This window comes from Heliangelus exortis, chromosome 8 (genome assembly GCF_036169615.1).
Source record: "Heliangelus exortis chromosome 8, bHelExo1.hap1, whole genome shotgun sequence".
NCBI classification, from domain to species: Eukaryota; Metazoa; Chordata; class Aves; order Apodiformes; family Trochilidae; genus Heliangelus; species Heliangelus exortis.
In genome coordinates, this window is record NC_092429.1 from 8,707,505 (window position 1) to 8,721,265 (window position 13,761).

Sequence of the window (13,761 nt, forward strand, 5' to 3'; positions counted from 1 at the left end):
CTGGCTGCAATCCTAATTGCAACAGCAGCATTTGAAATTTCCCAATTTGACACTTTCTCTCCCCATAATGATTTCCACAGAGGCCGAGGACACCTGGCTCCTGTCCTCCAGCATACCTCAAGCATATGACTCTCAGAGCTTTATCAGCTTAGGAAAAAAAAAAAACTTCCTGTTACAGGAATAATTTTTTTATTTATTAACACAAAAGTTAGGGAATTATTTTTCAGTTTAGGCAAAACTTCGGAGTCCAAACTCTAATCAGTGCTTTCAACAGAACAGAGACACACTGAGTGTGAGAAGAGACAGAGGTCTGCCTCGGGCTGTCCCCACTGCAGGGGAGAGGGCAGACCTCTAGGCACTGAGGAAGGTGCTGATAGTGGAACAGAGCTGGAAATGGTCACAGATTTGGCCAGAATGTGAGTGTCAAGGCAGGATTTGGTAAGGAGGTGAGGATTTGTTTAGTGGGACCTGCAAACATTCCCAGGCCAGGCCAGCCTTTAGGGCAGGGCAAGGGGACAACCAGCAAAGGGGCATGGTCATGCCTGGGTGCTCCAAGATCAAGACTCCATGAGCAGATGGTGACAAATCTACCCAGGCTGAACAGTGCTTTCAGCCTGTGGAAGAAGCACAGAAACCAGGAATCCTCATCTCCAAATCTTGACCTGCACCTTCTGTCCCAGAGAAATGCTGTCCTGTTAGCAGCTGGGTTACTACCTCCAGCTAAGGCAAAATGCTTTCCAGCATCAGTGGATTTTCTTTAGGTACAGGTGAATCCCATTTTTGGAGCGAAGGATGATCCGAGGTATTTTGGAGGGAGGTCTGGCAGGGTCAGGAGAGAGCTCGAAGCGGAGCAGGGTCAAGGCCAGTGCCACCTTCATCTCGTTCATGGCAAACTGCTGCCCAATGCAGTTCCTGGGGGAAGACAGAGCAGCTCAGTCACCCCATCTCAGTGCTGGGCACAGAAAACCCCAGTGGCTGGATCCCAGCCCTCTCACAGCCCCACACAACCCTTTCCCTCTGCAGCTCTGCAGGCCCCAGGCAGTGTTCTGGGCAGCAAATCAAGGGCATGGGTTGAGGGAAGCTGTGGAAGCATCGGGAGCTCCTGGATGTGTTATTCACTGGGAACAGAGAGGGAGGGAAGATGGGGAAGCCAAGGCTATGGGTCTCCAAGTAGGAGGGTCTACAATGTGTTTGCCTTGGCAGGGTGGGCACAGGGCTAAAGGGAAGGATTTGGAGAAGGAGAGGAAGGGGAATCCAAGGGCAGGTGGGTGGGAAGGGGTCTCTGCATCAAGGAGATAAGCCCAGGATGCTTGCAGGCTCCCTGCATGATGCCAGTAGGATGCTCCACAGCTTTGGGACACAATTCCCTGTCCCTAGGAGGGGCCTGGCTATGTTTCCTTCCCATTTTGCCTGCTGGTGTCAGAACCCCTCTGCAGAACACTTTTTACGTGCTTGTGAACTGTTTAATGCCACAGACTTCAGTCTCTGGAAGAGCTCTGTGAGTGCTTCTCTGGTAGCAACTGCAACAGCAGCACACCTTGTGGGGATTGTGCAGTTTACAGGGACAAGTTTTCTCTCCCCACTACTACTTCAGCATTCTATACTCTACCTTGTTCCAGCAGAAAAAGGCAGAAAGGCATGAGAATGTCTGCCAGACATGTTCTCTGGGGAAAACCGCATAGGGTCAAACACCTGGATATGAATAATACACAGCAAGAAGGAGCAGATTATTTAAGGAATACAACACTGACAGGCATCTTCAGAAATGTGACACCCCATCATTTCTGAACAACCCCATTGGAGAGAGAATTCACTCTGAGATAGACTCAAACTCAAGCACCAGTCTCTCTTCTTTTCCACTGAGCTTGGCAATGGTGTTGCCAAGATAAACCAGGCAGAGATTTGACAAAAACCAGAGAGCCTGGATTCAATTCTCTACCTTTAGGCTTAGAAAAAAAATCTTTTTTTATCCTGTTAATACAACAAATTCTTCAGAGCACTTTGCTTTACTATTTGGGCATCACCCAGCCCTAACACTGCTGTCTGACCCCTCTGCACCCCAGCTAGCTGAGACTAACATGAGGAGGTCACTTCTCGGTGTGATTCCAATGGGAAAAGATGATCAGAGGCAAGGGGGGGTCTCTGCTCTCCTGCCAACAGATGAAGGGGACATTGAAGGTGCAGCATAAAGGGGAAAAATAATTAGAAGGACAAAAGAAAACTCACCAAAGGGTCTTTCCATACTGCAGGGTTTCTGTGAATGAGATAAATGCTTACTGCAGTGACGCTGCCTGTCAAGTAATGGAGAAGAAAAGGGCTCAGTGACAAAGAAACTAAAGAAAACTACTAAATTATCAGGGTCTTATTTGTCAACTGGAAACCTGAGGCTTCAGAGAAAACTGAACATTTTCCATTTATTTAGTTGCAAGCAGACAAACAGTGGAAATGAGGAAGGCATCAGCACCTGTGGCACACCATCCCCCCACCAACACTGCCCACTTGTGAGTCAAACCAGAGAAGGACAGGAGAAGCACAGGGCAATTCCCATGATGGAAGTTGGAATGGGGCCACTCCCTCTCCCCCTGGATCTGCAGCTTCCCAGAATGGGTGAACCATGAGCTTGCACTTGGCCAGGAAGAAAAGAGGCTTCTGGCACAGGCACAGCTCTCCTGCAGTGATGGTGGCAGGAAGGATGTCACAGGGATGTGGCTGTTCAGCCCACGGCCTCAGCCTATCACTGGGATGCCAACATCTGCACAGTCCCACCTGATGGTCTGTGCTGGCAAGGAGCAGCTGACAGAGGCAGGGCTGTCACCTTGGCTCTGCAGCAGGCAACTCAGATGCAGGTAACATCCAAGAACACAATCTGTGGAAGCAGGAAAGGGATTTACAGACCTTCTGGCAACGTGCGTCCATCAGGGAAGGTGATGGCTTTGCTGAGCTGCCGGGACACACCGGGCACGGGTGGGTAAAGGCGAAGGCTCTCCCTGATGCACATGGTGCTGTATGGCATCTTGCCCAGGTCCTCCCTGCCAGGACAGAGGCAGGCTGAGCTCCTGCTCCCCCCGTGCCCTTCACCAGGAGACCTCTTGCCCCATGGCCATTAGCCCCCTCAGCAGACCCCCTCACAACAGATGAGGCACATGGAGGGACCTGCAACATCCAAGCACAGGCTGCTGCAAGCTGAGGACCCCAGGTCTCCTCTGAACAACCTCTGAACAACCTGAACAAACTCTGAACAACCTTAACAACCTTAACAACCTCTGAACAACCTTAACAACCTTAACAACCTCTGAACAACCTTAACAATCTCCAAACAAGCTCAAGTGGCAAGTGACAGCGAAAGGTGACTACAATGTCCTGTGGTGAGAAAAGAGGAGAGAGCAGAGCAACATTAGTGACCCAGTTCTTGGCATGGCATCCAGGATGTCTGTCCTGATCTGGGGTGTTTTTTCTTGTTTTTGTCCTGTTAATACAAGCCCTGAAGGGTAGAGAGGCAAATTTAGCTGAAAGATGCAGTATGTGCTCCCTCCTACGAAGTCCCTGTGCACACAGAAACCTTTAGCACCCCAGCTTCCAAACCTGGAAGACTTTGCTCACTGGGAAATGGCACCAGTGGGAAAAAAGTTACTAGCTGAGCAAACATGCAACCTTACCACTGAATTGTCTCCCGGTTCCCCAGGATCCCCTGGATCTCCTCCCGGCACCGTGCCTGGTGCTCAGGGTGTGATGCCAGGCAGTAGAAGAGCCAGGAGATCCCACTGGCTGTTGTATCATGGCCCTCAAACATGAATGTGTCCACCTCAGCACGCAGGTCCTCATCAGACAGTCCAGCTCCATTCTCATCCTAACAGTCCAGAGACACTGTCAGTGGCCCATATGTATAAAAATTATATATATAGATAATAGATATACTATTGATTATGTATATTATAGTGGTACATATATATATCTATATATAATATAATATTCCATTATATTTTTTCGGCTATTGCAAAGGAGGTGGTGATGCCCCATGGATACATATCTCTGCTTAGACTGAATTCAGGGCCCCTTTTCCTTCACTTATCCACCCCATTAAACCAACAAGTCTATGAAGTCCCTCTGTGTATTGTACTCCCCAGAAGATGCTACCAATGTTTCATCGATGGAAAACTGGATCACCTTGGTGCTCCTCAGCTGGGCAGGACTGAGTGAATCTATTTTATGTGAATTCCTGAGGGTCTCTGGTGGTTTGTGGCAGCCCTGCAAAGACTGACTGGCAGTTGTACCCTGCTGTCCTGCTACACACCGACTCCCTGTCACTCACTTTGGCACACAACAGAATGTCCAGGAAGTCCAAATGTCTTTTCTTCTGGATCTTTTCAAATTCTTGTTCATCTTTAAGGCATTCCTTTCGCTCACGGATCACCTTGTCTTGGGAAAGAAAGAGTTAAAGGTTCAACAGGGACAGGAAATGCTGAGCTGAAAAATTGCTGAAAAATGCAAAGCTCAACCAGGGCGATGAGCACAGTTCAGTCCAAGATACATTTTACGTGTGCTCCTGCATCAAACGTTGTGCACATTGCCACACTTTCCTGCACACTTCTTTGTCCACCACAGATTCTCCAGCTTACTTTACCAACTTCCTCCTGCATCAAAATCATGCCTGGCCAGGAAGGAAAAATCATTCCTTGCATGGGTGTTGCCTGCAGCACCCATCCCTTGTCACAGCAGCCTGTGGTCATTTAACAGAGCATTCCCAGAGGGGAATTCCTCCATTAGCTCAGTTTAATAACCCAGAAGATGTGAGACCCCCTCACTTTATGCCTAGATCAAACTCCTGCTGCAAGCTGATGCTCTGCTTGGATCCCAACTCCAAGTCACAGCAGGATCACTGCATGGGCAAGGAGATAATTCAGCTGCCTCTGGTCAGCCATCACTCATCCTGTTTGAAAACTCTGGAAGAAAATGAAGGCTGGGAATACCTGTGTGGTCATGAGCAATCTGGCAGACCTTCCTGAACCAATATCCATGGGGGCTGAGCCAGTAAATGATGTCGTTATGGTAGGGGAAGATGCGGAGTCGCTGGTGCACCATGTGGCACAGATCATAGACAGCCTGGATGTAGGTGTTGTTCCTGGGAAGAGGGAAAATAATGGAAGTTTGTAAATTTGGGAGCATCATAAAAAGCAATTTGCCTGTTTCCCTTCTGAGCTGCAAACTTTCTGCCAGCGTTTTGGGAAGCCAGCACTGACCTGTCGGTCTGGCAGTTGCTGTGACAACTGAAGGCACATTTCATGATGTTATCAAGAGTCATCAAGCTGACATGCTCAAAGAGCTCCACTGGTTTCCCATCTTTGATCAGATCTTCCCATTTATCCTAGGGTGCAAAGGAGACAGAAATGAGGAGGCAAGGGACAGTTCCGCACGATCTGCAGTCACCCTCTGGTTAAACAAGTGCTCAGCTCAAAACCCAGAGAAATGGTAAAAAGAAGAGGATTTCTTAGCTGCCATAAAAATCCTGGAGATGGGAAGCCAAGAGCAGGATGTTTATTACAAGATTTGTCTCAGACATCTGCTGTTCTCAAATCCTGGTGGTGGTGAGCCATGGTACAACCTACCCTAGGGCAAGGGCATCCTGGAGAAGCCCATGACAGGCACATTGCTGGGTGATGGTTATGTCACCCAAGTCTTCCTTAGAGTGCAGTGTGTTTCCTACACAAGAGCAGTGTAATTCAGAACAAGTCTGTTCTGAAGTATATATGACTTTGGTGCCTAAGATGCAAACATCTGACCAAGATTTCTCTTCCATCCCACAGTATTTCTCTGCCACAGTGTTTTCCCAGCACATAATACAGGAGCTCTTGCTCAACTCTTCCCATAGAGGATCCCTGAGAAACTCTACACAGGGTCTGGCAGACATGAAATGATATTGAATCCTCTGTCCCTTCATGGCCATAAGGAACCAGTGGACTCAAAAGCTGAGAAAGGGAAGAGAAGGAGGAACACAGTCACATCTGAGCTGCCACAATATGGAACGTGGCTTATATAGAGAGGCTTATGTCCTTAGCACATGCAATGATTGCCACCTGGTGGCATGGGCTCCCACAAAAGGCACATTGCATTGTCTGAGAAGAATTATGAACTGCCAGACACTTGTGTGCATCACAAAGGCTCTCCTGGCTGTCTTGCCCTCAGATCCTGGCTGCTCCCTGGGCCAGTGGGAGGGAGGATGCCCAGGATCCATGTGAAGAGGAGAGGTTGGATGGAGGGAAGCAAAGGAGAAGGAATAGATCCAGCACCCAGACTCCCGATGGTCCCCATGCACAAAGCCTGGTGCCACTCACTTTGGTTTCCATCATACCCAACACCAATGGATGGAAGAACAGTGCAGTTTCACTGTGTATTAGGTAAAACAGGGATTGCAATCCAGACATGGGTATATTGACAGCAATTAATACCCTTTAACCTCAGGTCACAGTATAGATCTTGCTCCAACCTTTATACTTTTGGGATTTATTATGAACTTTCATTTGCTTCAGTTATTTGTTTAAAAAAAAAAAAAGAAAAGCAACTTGTAAGAAGTTGCATTTGGGATTGAGATTATGAGCAGTTTAGTTTGGGAATGGCAGTAACACCAATCCTCAAACCTTAGCCACAGAGCCCATAGCAGTACCAGAGACACAGTCACTGCAGGAAGGCTCAACCTGCTCACTCCTTCCGGCTCATGGGCATGGATTTGTGGTGACTCAAAAAGCCACCAGGTCACAGCTTGTCCTTACAACTACCAGGGAAAACTCTGATCCAGCATTTACCTACTAACCAGCCAGGAGGAGAAGAGAGGAGAAGAGAGGAGAAGAGAGGAGAAGAGAGGAGAAGAGAGGAGAAGAGAGGAGAAGAGAGGAGAAGAGAGGAGAAGAGAGGAGAAGAGAAGAGAGGAGAAGAGAAGAGAAGAGAAGAGAAGAGAAGAGAAGAGAAGAGAAGAGAAGAGAAGAGAAGAGAAGAGAAGAGAAGAGAAGAGAGAAGAGAGAAGAGAGAAGAGAGAAGAGAGAAGAGAGAAGAGAGAAGAAAGAAGAAAGAAGAAAGAAGAAAGAAGAAAGAAGAAAGAAGAAAGAAGAAAGAAGAAAGAAGAAAGAAGAAAGAAGAGAGAAGAGGAGAAGAGGAGAGAAGAGAAGAGAAGAGAAGAGAAGAGAAGAGAAGAGAAGAGAAGAGAGAAGAGAGAAGAGAGAAGAGAGAAGAGAGAAGAGAGAAGAGAGAAGAGAGAAGAAAGAAGAAAGAAGAAAGAAGAAAGAAGAAAGAAGAAAGAAGAAAGAAGAGAGAAGAGGAGAAGAGAAGAGAAGAGAAGAGAAGAGAAGAGAAGAGAAGAGAAGAGAAGAGAAGAGAAGAAGAGAAGAGAAGAGAAGAGAAGAGAGAAGAGAGAAAAGAGAAGAGAGAAGAGAGAAGAGAGAAGAGAGAAGAGAGAAGAGAGAAGAGAGAAGAGAGAAGAGAGAAGGAGAGAAGAGAGAAGAGAGAAGAGAGAAGAGAGAAGAGAGAAGAGAAGAGAGAAGAGAGAAGAGAGAAGAGAGAAGAGAGAAGAGAGAAGAGAGAAGAGATCCGAGTCTTACCAGCATCACATTGATGGACTCTGCCATCAGGGCCACGTATGGTTTCAAGACATCGTAATGAAACCCTGGAGTCAGGAGTTTTCGATGTTGGTGCCATTTTGGCCCATGTAAGATCAGCAATCCTCTCCCTGGGGAAACAAGGCAAGGCATGGTTTGCTGGGCACAATCAGGGTCACCTGTGGACACAGTCTCTGCCTGCAAGGAGCACGAGTTAATCTGTCTGAGCTGCTACAGGGGAATATTTGCAAATCTTGCCCTCAGATCAAGGATTCCCAAGGATGAACACAGCCCTGCTCACTGAAGTGACAAAGTGCTGCCTCCAAAAAGGAGGAGCTTCACCAAAACTGGTGGAGCTGAGAAGTTCAGATCAGCAGATGCATTTTTCACCTGTCCTCCACTGGATCTGAGCTTCTCCCATCACCACCACCCTTTGCTGCCTATGAACATGTGATTGGTTCTCAAGAAAGTATCTGAACTTTCTTTCCTTGAATCACAAAAAATAGCATTATTTACCTTTTTCAAAAAATGCAGCAATTTCAGGAAGTTCTCAGCTGTAACCTCCTTGAGGAACCAGCACAATGCTTGTTCTTAAGTCATGTATCATAGTTATTGACTAACTTCAGAATTATTCCTGGGGAGCAAAGCCTGGGAATACATACCAATCCATGGGACAAGGTGTTTATAGCTGATATTATCCTTAGGATCTGTAAAAAAAATCATCGAGAAAACAAAATGATAAATGTTTCTGTAGAATCAACCCACTGGTTTTCACATGAAAGATCCCTCTGGGCTCTCACTTTTGGTTAGGTAGGAGGCAGAATCAGTAGCATCCCTGCAGAATTCATGTATTTCACAACAAAACAACATTGTTTGCCCCAGCTGGAAGAAACACATTCAAAAGCAGATGCCCAGACTGTAATAAACAAGAATATTTGTAGTCCAAAGTCTGGGCTGTGTGATAAATTATTAACCCTCCAAGACAGCAGTGTCTAGCATCTTTCTGGATGCACTAAAGCTCCATAGTAGGAGCCAGGGGTCTCAGCTGAGAAAAAAGCTTGCAGCTGCCTTCTCCTTGGGGGGATCCAGCACTAAGAAAGAACATTTGAGGAAGTTCAGTTTGCCATATTTAGAGAGCCCTTGGTCACCCCTACAGCCCTGCACCTGAAGCACCAAGGCCATGGCATGAAGGAGGGATGTCTCTCCATGTCTTCAGGTTATTTCTGCAAGACTACCTCTCAGTGAAACCTTGTCTTGCTGAGAATTTTTGAGCTGGCATGGGAAATCTGTAAACTGTGGTTGTTCTTCCCCAGCTGAAGGCACCATCTCACCTCCTCTGGTCAGCACAGTCTTGGCATAGTCAGGATCAGTGATAACCAGGAATGCTGAGAAACTCCCAAACCAGAGAGGGTGAGCAGTTTGGTACTTCTGAGCCCAGATCTCCACCTTGTCCAGTACCTCTTCCTCTTTGAGAAACTGTAGTTGTGGGAAATAAAGAGGAGAAAGAATACTTAGATTCAGAGAAAAAAATAAATAATATCTCACACTGCTTTCTTGAAAAGCTCAAGATCCTTCTGAATCACCAGTTCAGGTAATCACAAACTTAAGGTGCTGTCCCTCTGGGTTTGCAGAGCATAAGAAGTAGAGATGCTTGCTATTTTTAAACCTTATATAAAATAATTATTCCTTATCAATGGACTGAAACCATGGAGAATATCTTTAGGGACATCAGTGCACACACATTATCTGCTCTTATCCCATGGTCACTCCAAAGATGACTCAGGTTTGAGCCAGACAGCATCAGCATTTTGTGGCATACAAATACATTCTCATTTGTACATGGCTGAAAAGTCATCCTGCAGTCACAAGAAAATACAGCAGTACTTTTATGGCAGCCAACAGCATCAGTGCTGAGTCTGTCCTGGTGCAACAATGCCTCCTGACCACGAAACTTGGGGGAGGAAGGCTGGTGTCCAGGTGAAATTCAACAGATTTAGTCCAAATTTACCAATGGAGTGTACAGAGGAGAGGAGACTGGTTGATAACCTTAAGATTTCATCGATTTCTAGGAACTTAATTGAATAGGGAATGAAGGGCTGGTGCTCTCAGAAAGGTGCTTGGAAGCTGCAGACTGAGCAGTAACATGAGCACCACGCTTGTATCTGCAGCACTGGCAGGTTCAGTTTTCAGAGGGATCACTGTTTTGTTGCTGTTATAGCTGGTGTTGTTGTGTATTAAACAGGCAATAGCCAAAGAACAAATGGAAAGATCAATGGAAAGATCCAAAGTCACGGGCAGAGGGAAAAAAAAAGATCACACAGACAAAAATGCGTAAGAATTCTAATTTCTTTGAACAGAAACTACTCTGACACAATATGCAAGGATTTCAAATGGAAGGAATCTGGTGAGCTGACATAGCTGCTGCCTTGACTTGAAGCTTGAAGTTTAATTATATCTGTATACTGGTGCAGAAAGCAGCCACAGAGTCACCCTGAGTCAAATGAATATTTGCTCAGTTGCTTTGGTGTTGAGCAAGCTCAGCTGTGATTTGGGTTTGGCTGCTGTTTTTCAACCCAGGAGATGGCTTGTATTCAAATAATCCATCCTGTCAGGCTTCTCTCAGAAAGGATGCTTAGGAGCCATGGGGCAGCTGCCAAGGGGACTGCACAAGCTGTCTGGACTTAAGTCAATTTCTCTGGTTGCAGGGATCAATTTTTGGGGGTAAAAGGAGGCAGCCCTCCCCAGTATACAGCCCTTTGGCAATGCCAGCAGAGCCAGGCTTGGCACAGTGCCTTTAACTGAGTGATACTCAAACATGTGAAACTCCCTTTGATGCTTCTGCTTCCTCCTGTCATGAAATCACAGAAAGCATAAATAGAAGTAACTGGGAGGTGCTGAGAAAGCCTTGCTGGCAGAAGTGCTAAAGCCTTTGCAACCAACCTGGGTTTTTTTGACTGCCACCCTCAGCTTGTGCTATCAAGAACCATCCCTGCACTGCCAGTGGGTGGGATGGGCTTACTTGAGAGGTGAGGTAACCCCCAAGGTGAGTAACCTCTACCTGCTCTGCCAAGAACTCCTGAGGAAGAGGGTGTAAAGTCCTACTAACCGTGGAAGAACAGGAATGGAAAGCTGCTGCTTCTTAACCAGGGCTCCAGCTACCAGTTTCTGCATAAAAAAACCATCATTTCTATTTCTTCCTGCTAAGGTGGCTTGAAAAGTATAACCCCTGCTGGGGTCTAAGGAAGAAAGGCAATAGACTGGTCTCACTCTGAAATGCAAGTTTTGAAATGGATCCAGCACTGAAAGCATCTGGGAAGTGGTGCTTAGAGGCACTTTTAATGACTACACACCAGCAGCAAATGAAACAGGAGCTGAAATCTGAGGAAGTTGTGCTCTGCTTGGTCAGAGCCCATCCAGCTCCCCTCCATCAGCCACCAGCTGGCCTTGGGTGGTCCCTCTGGCTAGACTGGGGCAAGGACTCTGGATTTCAACTAATTCATGCTGCTGCAGTAAGACTGAACAGCTCTACACAACCTCTGTTGATATTCTAATAAAATTTCTAGAGAATGATTTGGATAAGCAGATACTAATATCTAAGAATGCTTTAAAACAAAGTGATGTATTCCCAGAAGACCCAAAGCATGACAAATATATTTGAGATATTAAACTGACCTGAATCAAAACAGGCAAATAATAACTTTAAATCAACAGAATAGTCAGTGCTCTCCCTGACTACAGCTCTGATGTCCTCCTAAGGACTTTGTATTCCGCATGTGCCCAGAGAACTGGCTGTTTCCTCACTGGCTCAATGAGCTGTGGGGCTGCAAGGAATTCAACAACATTCAATCTGCAAATGATTAAATTTGCAAAATGGGAATTTTTTAAAAAATACTCTCCGAGGTAAAAGTCAAGCTGTGAAAAACTTACCTGTGATGGGAAAGAGCAATGGCACAAATGGTTAAGTCTCAGTATGGGATAAAGAGTCACTACTGACAAACAGGTAAACAGACTTTATTTAATTGCAGTTTTAAAGTCTAACTGGCAGCATAACAAGTCCCTGAACTGGCTCACTTCGTGCTTACCGTGCCAAAAGAATGGCTGTCCTGTCCAGCACAGAAAAACTGGGGCTGCCACAGCAGAGATGAGCCCTAGGAGGTCTCCAAACTTCCAAGCTAGTTTTCAGGGTTTTAGTTATTCCACGTGCCACAGATTTGGCCAGAGCAGGACATCAATAGTGCCCAGGAGAGGTCAGGGACATCTGAAGCAAACTTTAGCATGCACGGAAAAGCCTTTCACATCAGGCTGTGCTGTTACTTTTGGCAAAGCTGCCGATGAGTTGTGGAAACCATACTGACCTTTGTGGGCAAGAACATAACTCAAGGAACAGTCATCCACACCATGAGTGCCCAGCCCAGGGCTTGCTTATGTTTGCAGGCTTAGTTAGCCATGACTCTAAGGCATCTTTGCAAAGATCCGTTCTATACCTGGGATGTGTTTTGTGGTTTACCCGTGACTCAAAATAATCCATGTTACGTCTGGCTCCTCTGGCAGTGAAGACAACACAAGCTGGCAAGGGAGAACAAGTTGCCTCTGGAGCAGTATGTAAGGCACAGCCTTGAGGGGACAGGGCCATGACCTGACTTCCACAGGAGCAGAGAGGTGACAGCAGAGCCTGCCCCTGGACAGAGCAGGGCGACTCTGCCTCCAGCCACCAATGCCGCGTTACAGCTGGGGAGGACCTCGCCCACGCCATGTTCTATTAATCTCTTTCTTAACTTGCGAGCCAGCTGCCATCTCTTTCCACCGTGCGTTTTGCAGCAGTCTCTGTGTACTGTTCTCTGGACATCACAACCAGACTTCGTATGGCTGAGAAAAGGATGCTTCTTCCCCGTACCCTGAGGACCAGAAGAAGCCATTCTCCTGGACCATAAGGACGAACCCCAGCAGCATCATTCCCCTCCCCGCCTCGCTGTCTGGGAAGAAGCCTCTCCTCAGCCCCTCCTTCCCCCACTCCCCGCTCCCCTCCATTCCAGCACCACAACCCCGGCTCTCGCCCTACCTCGTGGACGTGTCCGAAGAGCCAGTGCGTGGGGTGGCCGGGGAAGTCGGCCAGAGCTCGGAGCAGCTCCCGTCGCCGGTGATAGAGCTGGATGGCTTTCAGCAGCACGCAGGTCAGGCAGAAGACAGCAGCCAAGTGCAGCACCCGGGAGACATCCACGCCCAGCCAGAGAAGCTTCATCTCCGCGGCCAAAGCAGCTCCCGATGCTGCCGGTGGCTCAGGCGGGGCCGGTATCACCGCTCCCCGGCCGGCACCGGCCTCCTCCAGCCAATGCAGGGCGGAGGGGCAGGTTCAGAGTCCGGGCGGCTGCCAAATCACGGCAGCGCTTGTTGGGAGGGCAGCATCGTGCGGAGCCCGGGGACGGGCAGCGCTTCCCAGTAAGGTGGGCTGGGACCTGCTGCCTGCCGTCCCGCCCCGCTTGCACCTTGGCCGGAGGGGATGAGAGCTGGGAAGGGGGGGACAGGGACTAAATCCTGCGAGGGAGGGCGGCAGGCCGAGCATCTCCGCTCCTTGACGTGCCGGGTCTGAATGAGACACCAGGCATAGCCTGGTTCCTCCCCCTGACATCTTCATCACCTATTCCTGCCTCCCGTATCACCTTTATCTTCATCCATCTCAGCATCCCTGCGGCTCTGCCCAACGAGTTATCATATTGAACCGCATTTTAAAAACGGCCGGGATGACAGCTCCTTCACAGGCACCGCGGTCAATCCTGCCCCGGGATGTTTCTGGAGCGCTGTGTGAGCCGAGGGGCTGGGTAACCTGGTGGCTTTGTGCAAGGCGGCTGCCAGGCAACCCCTCTTCCCTGCCACCGCCATCATCTCTGGGAACAACAGGCCCCCGTCGGGCCTGCAGGTCGAGGGGACTGAGAATGAACACAGAGAGAGGAAGCATCAGCCCGGCCGGGCGGCTCCACCCGTCCCCTTCTGGCCGCCTCCCTGCCGGCTCATCCCACCCGCCGGAGATGGGACTCGAACCCGCGGTCTCTACGCGCGTTTCCCAGCCCCCGCGGAGGGCTCTCCGGGGCCTTTAAGCCCCGAGCGGGTCCGTCCGGCGCCGCCCAATGGGAAGGCGTCTTGCTGGCAGGTGGAGGGGGCGGGCGGCGGTGCAGCCGGCAGC

General features: G+C 48.5%; 1 protein-coding gene across 1 annotated transcript; it reads right to left on the reverse strand.

The window, feature by feature from the left end:
- Positions 1–172: 172 nt before the first annotated feature.
- LOC139798974 (cytochrome P450 4B1-like) lies at positions 173–13,018 on the reverse strand. The gene is made up of 12 exons (XM_071750215.1): positions 12,643–13,018; positions 8,915–9,059; positions 8,246–8,290; positions 7,587–7,714; positions 5,238–5,362; positions 4,968–5,119; positions 4,310–4,416; positions 3,657–3,847; positions 2,896–3,029; positions 2,227–2,291; positions 1,610–1,692; positions 173–912 (listed from the first exon to the last, which is right to left on the reverse strand). Exons 1-12 carry the CDS (start codon positions 12,820–12,822, stop codon positions 744–746), a joined length of 1,524 nt encoding a protein of 507 aa, XP_071606316.1. The 5' UTR covers positions 12,823–13,018; the 3' UTR covers positions 173–743.
- Positions 13,019–13,761: the final 743 nt, after the last annotated feature.